This window comes from Otolemur garnettii, unplaced genomic scaffold, assembly GCF_000181295.1.
Source record: "Otolemur garnettii isolate 467f Iridium unplaced genomic scaffold, OtoGar3 scaffold00017, whole genome shotgun sequence".
Taxonomy (NCBI): Eukaryota; Metazoa; Chordata; class Mammalia; order Primates; family Galagidae; genus Otolemur; species Otolemur garnettii.
Genome location: NW_003852412.1, coordinates 1,557,262 through 1,563,667, shown reverse-complemented (window position 1 = coordinate 1,563,667; position 6,406 = coordinate 1,557,262). Strand labels below are relative to the sequence as shown.

Below are 6,406 nucleotides of genomic sequence, written 5' to 3'. Positions count from 1 at the left end.
TGACCCCATCAATCACCCTCCCCCCATATTCTAAGGCTATAATTAGGTTATATCTTTCCTATGAAAGCTATAAATTAGTTTCAAATTAGGGCTGTGTACATTGGATACTTTTTCTTCCATTCTTGAGATACTTTACTAAGAAGAACATTTTTCAGCTCCATCCATGTGAACATGAAGGAGGTAAAGTCTCCGTCTTTCTTTAGGGCTGCATAGTATTCCATGGTGTACGTATACCACAGTTTATTGATCTATTTGTGGATCCAGGGGCACTTGGGCTTCTTCAATGACCTAGCAATTATGAATTGGGCTGCAATAAACATTCTGATGCAAATATCTTTGTTGTAATGTGATTTTTGGTCTTCTGGATATATACCTAATAAAGGAATTTGCTAGCATGTTAAAAGGCAGGTTCTACTAACAATCTCAACACTTATGAACTCTGATCTTTAATACATTGTTAATCTTGGCTAAATGTTTACTCATCTATGAAGTTAGGATTCATATGCATTCCGTTTTCTGTTCAAGAAGAGATTAAATCATGTGAGATAACATATGATAGTATATGATAAATTTAAAGAGAATTAGGTGTGTGTATATATATGTATATGTATATAGTATCATTGAATTATTCCTTAGTCTCTTTAAGCATTATTTCTTTAGAAGATCTCGTCTGTCTTGATGGAAAGCATATGTTGATAGGACTAATAAACAGCCAAATAAGGAAAAATAGGTTGTGTTGGGGGTTTGTTTTATTTTTTTTTTCTTATTTCTTTCTTTTATGTTTCTTCTGCATTAAAACAGTTTTGGTATGAACCATGATGGAATTGGAAATTCTTGTGGGACAAAAGGTCATGAAGCAGCAAAACTTATGGCAGCTCACATTACTGCAAATACCAATCCTTTTTCCTGGTCTGCTTGCAGTCGAGACTACATCACCAGCTTTCTAGAGTAAGTAATCTCTGGAGAGTGATGATAAATTGCTCCAGAAGTAAACCATTGGTAGAAGGCTAATATGTAGCTTTGCATAATGAATAACATTTATAAGGCCTGGTGACATTTCAGCTGTTCCCCAAATGCTTCAATATATCATTGTGGCAAGTTTTTTTTCTTCATATAGAACTTAATGAATAGATTACAGGAAATGGAACAAAGATTAAGTGGGGTTTATGATATGAATGTTATAATTGTTCAATAAATGGGAAAGAATTTAGATTTATTTAATTTGTTAGCCATAGGCCAAGTTTTAATCCACTGATACACAGTAGAACCTCTGTAAGTCAACCAGCCAAGTAACTGTAACAAACTGGTCAACATATGGAGGTGGTTAACATAGGAGCTAGGCCTACTGTACTAACACATAACATGTGGTACATGTTCAGTCTATGAAAATTAGGTCAACTTAAGGAAGGAGTCATAGTAGTGAGGTGGTCAACTGTGGAGGTTCTACTATATTTCATTTTGTTGGTGAAGAAACTGAGTTCTACTTGAGAGCCAAGTATCTTATAATAACAAACAACAATAACAAAAACCAAATATCCAGGAAATGAACACTTTATGAAAAGGATTTGTCTTTGAAAATTTATTAAGCAACCCATCTTTTTTATAGTTTGGGAACTTCTTCTCTGGTCCTTTTAATATATATTCCCAGAGTCTGCTTTTTAAATGTTGAATAATATATATTAGCTCAGGTATAACCATGTTTAGGAAAGCAGATGTTCTTCCACATCTGACCATAATAGGGCTTCAGGATTGGACTTTGTTTTTGTTGTTATTGAGACAGAGTTTCACTACGTCACCCTTGGTAGAGTGCTGTGGTGTCATAGCTCACAGCAACTTCAAACTCTTGGGCTTAAGCCATTCTCTTGCCTCAGCCACCCAAGTAGCTGGGACTACAGGTGCCTGCCACAACACCCAATTATTTTTTTTGTTGTGGTTATCATTGTTGTTTTTGGCAGGCCTGGACTGGATTTGAACCCACCAGCTCTGGTATATGTGGCTGGTTCCCATCCATTGAGCTATAAGTGCCGAGCCCAGGATTGGACTTAGGAAACTGTTAGACTTGGGTCTACAACTATATGACTGACTTAGGGCCTGTTACTTAACATTTCTAATTATCAGTATCCTAATTTGTTAAGTGAGTTTAAGTCATAATACTTATATCATCAAGTGTTATGTATATAATTATGTATCATTCTATACATCTGTAAAACACTTAATAGACATTTATTAAATGGTAAATATTATTTTAAGTGATACCAAGGTTCAGTGCTTTATTGCTTTACCATTCTTTTTACTGTTTTGAGTAACATTTTTCTTGGGTAGGAGAGATTAAATACTCTGTGAAAAAGGGAGGCATACATAAAGTTCAGGCAATTATTTTTAAAAATTGGCTTTGTTCAAAGTTTAGATTAACATTACTATTTTGTAAAATTTAAAAAATTCAGATAGGTTATGTAGAGTAGTATTATTCATTAAAATTTCCCTTCTTATATTATAGTAGCCAGATCTTATTTTGACAGTGTGTAACTACATTATTTTTAAAAGACCACAAACAGGAGATTTTTAAATTACCTAGCACGGTGCTTTTCTCAAAAACCAAAAGATAATGTTTAAAATAGACTCCTTAAAATTAATTAATATAATGATAAAGTTGAAGGAATTGGGAATTAAGTTTTTCTACTATAACCTTATGGTTTTTAATCTTAGTAATAGATAATTATAACATTATGCTTGCCTAGTATGAAAACTGAGTGAAGTGCTGGACAGACTGCAGAGAAATTTGTATGACATCTTTTAATAGTTTTAAATACAAAGCACTAGCAATGTCATTTTCTAAAATGATTTTAATAACATCATTTACCTATATTTCAAGCATTGTTGAAGATCTCCTCTCCCCAGAAATCAAGTGAGATCTGAAATTTCACCCTTGACTTGACTCATGTTTTTAATGGAGTCTTAATGTCTACCACCAGCGAGACAAACTGGTGATATAATATGCTCAGGTTTGCTGTGCATTTTCTATGGCTACCATTTTCTTGTTTTTTTAAAAGTATCATTTTTTTCTCTCTTCTATCCTGTTTTTGTCCCATTGGCTACTGTAGAACTCATTTGCTACTACATCTCATATACTAAATACAAGGATCAGTTTTGACTGCCTGCCAGATCTTGCCTAGTTAAAACCATATTAAGGTGGTTAAGACACTCTGAAGGGAAATCCCTCAATTGCTGGTACAATGCAGTTAAGAAATCACCACTAGTTTGGTGAGAGATCTAAAATAATTACTAGTTGCAATAAAGTTTTTCATTGAGTTAATTAAAAGAATTAATTCAAAAAGCATTATTTAAGCCTTATTGCCTCTTTGCATTTTGTATGTGTAAGCATGATTAGTGTTGACGGGGTTCTAATGGGCTTATTTATACTGTATTTTATAAAAATTATTCTCTTGTGCATCCTCACGGGAATGTTCACAAAGTTAAACTATTAATAAGAGATGGATATGAAAGACAATGGGTAAAGTCTGGGGAAAAAGTTGGCTTTTCCCCCCTTCTGTAGTAATAAACTAAACAAATCTGATTATAGTCTGACCAAGCAATAAAGGGTTTTAAACACAAGGTCCTTTAAAAAGGTCAGTTAACTGGAGCACAAAGACATAATAGTAACTTTCTTGAATTTCTTTGTACCTTTTTGTTAATGTAGTGAACTTAATTGCTTTAACAGCTATGCGTGATATTTTTAAAAAACCAGTGATATTTTGATCAGGGATTGAGGTTACATTTATGTTTTATAGTTGGCTCAAAAGGCTCATAACATTTTATTTTAGCTTCTCTTCTCAAGAATAAGAAATCTTGAAAGATGAATTGTTTAGGAACTGCAGCCCAGCCAACAAAACGCATACCTTTCTCTATTTAGTGACTGTATAGGCCAAAGATGATGGTGGATTTTAACAATGAGCTTTCTATGATTTATAGAGATTCACTATTCACTATGTTCTACTGAAAACAATTCCATGGCCTTTAAATGCCAATAGAATACAGAGTCTCTTGTGTCATTCTGAAACACTAGATGTTATTGATCAATCAGGAGATGGTGTTTACCAACTCCCAATATTTTTTTTCAGATTTCTTAAACTCGGTGATTCAATAAGTGGTTCATGAATCGCCAGAAGCCGTCCTGATTAAATAATAAAGAACCCATTTCCGTTAAAATGGACGTGTTATGCCAGCTTCTGATGTTTTCCGGCGACGGCTTTGCAGGTAGTGTCTTTCCTATCTGCCTGCGGGACTTTATTTATTTATTTAGAAAATAGAGAGAGAGAAACCTGGTATTATGGCGCATATGGACTGATGACTATGGGCTAATTTACCAGGCAGTGGAAGGCAGCCAGAAGTAATTTAAGCCAGTCTTTCATACATTTTCCACCACTTAGCAATAGTACAGAGTACTTTCATATAGTTTTCAAAAATTATGGGGCTCTGTGAATTAACTCTTGCTCTATGAAAATTAAAATCTGTTAAATTGTTTGAACTGTCAAGGATTCATATCAAAATTCCTTACAGTTCCAAATTAAATACAGTGTAGCCATTTTTATGGAAAGGATGGAAGCTGAATGCATTAAGAGAGGCAATATTATGGTTGAAGATGAATTAGGAAGAAACATGACAACAGACATAGAAGTGATATAAGATGAGCAAGATGACTAAGGCACTTGCATTTCCTTCTCTAGCAATTACCCTTAAAGGTCAACATCAGTATATTAGATGGAAAACTGTCTTTATAGGTGGGACCTTTTTTTAAAATGTAGAATCCAAGAAAGAGCTTGGTCAAACAGGTTTCTCTTCCTGTTTATCTGACACATTTTGGGAACCTTGCTCTAACCATAAATATCTTTGATAAGAAGTCATAATATTGGTGGCGGGGAGAGTAAAAAGCTCTCTCAGAGCAGCATTTGTGTCCTGGAAACTTCAAGTTCAAAATGTTCAAGCACCCAGTTATCCAAACAATGAGAGAAAAGATTTGACTTTAGAAGGCAATAAATGGTTCGTTTCATGGAGATTGATGAAATAATTTATGAAAACATAGGAGATAAGATACTTAGCTTTCTATAGATGATAATAAATTCATTTTTGCTTAATTTGTGTTTATCAACACAACTTTGTGGAAAAAATTAGGAGGTGGCATTAAATGTTAACTTTTTGTTGTTAAGAGACTAAGATTATATATAAAGGATTATATATAAAGATTCATTTCTTAGATTGACCCATTCTGTTGTAGACTAAAAGTCTATACTTTATAGCATAATTGTTTAGTGAAAATAAGTCTAAAATCACAATTAGGAGTATGTCCTCATGTGTTCTGGAAACAAAGCCAGAAGTACATATTTTACATAGGGATCTGTAAATTTTAGTTGATGACTTATCTCTGGCTCATATTCCTATATTCAAGGCTAATTTTTGAACTGTGTAAATAAGACCTCTCTAAATTAAAAGTAGGATACAAAAAATATGACTTTCTCATCATACTGCAAAGATTTCTGGAAATATAAATATAGTTTGATTGACTATGAATTTCGTAATCAAGGAAGAAGCATATTCTTAAACCAATACATATTTTTTTGCTTTGTCTTAGAAGCAGAACAAAATTAGGGGCTGTGAAATAATTATCTGTAATACTATAAATGATACTAGGGTTGAGTTTTCTGTTTATTTTTATTTTTTAAGTCAGTTACAGCCATGTGGCCTGGCATCTGTGAGCTCCACGGTGGCTAGGGTTGCATTTTGATTGTGAAATATATGCTGCTAGAGAAATAATCATAGACCTACTTGGTATATATAAAGATTGAGTCTAAACAAGTACATCTATGCTTAACATTAGTAAGTTACAATAATTTTTCATAGATAGAGACCAACAGTATTGTACAATAATTTATTAATGAATGACTCTTATATCTTCTGAGTAGACAAATTTGCATATAACACCAAGACACAAATCATCTGTGTTTAAAAGTGTTATTTGATGAAGAATTTGAGAAGCTTTGTATGTCAGATCACTACAGTCCTATTAGTATTTTGATAGTAGCATAATTAGCACTAGGTTCAGCCTTTTAAGACTTGTATAATTTTATGTCAATTATCTAGAAATCTATATCAAATAAAAATTCCCATAACTTCTGTTTTTTAAAATGAGATAATTACAAAGTATAAAACAATAACTCATATCTAATATTTTATGAAAGAAAGCACACTTACACCAGGGGACATGTACAAAAGCATTTGCTTCATTGTAATTTGTAATTGCCAGAAATTGAAAATAATTCAAATATTCATCAATGGAAGAATGGATAAACAATCATTGCATAGTCCTAAATGGAATATTGAAGAATAAAAATGAACAAGATACAGTTACATC

The 6,406-nt window shown here is 32.9% G+C and overlaps 1 protein-coding gene across 1 annotated transcript in view; it reads left to right on the top strand.

Moving 5' to 3' along the window:
- The window catches only part of ADAMTS6 (ADAM metallopeptidase with thrombospondin type 1 motif 6), a 366,007-nt gene that overhangs the window by 222,035 nt on the left and 137,566 nt on the right, over nucleotides 1–6,406 (top strand). Inside the window, exon 10 of the mRNA XM_003785868.1 lies at nucleotides 802–948. Coding sequence (XP_003785916.1) covers nucleotides 802–948 — 147 coding nt within the window. The remainder of the gene's footprint in view (nucleotides 1–801; nucleotides 949–6,406) is intronic.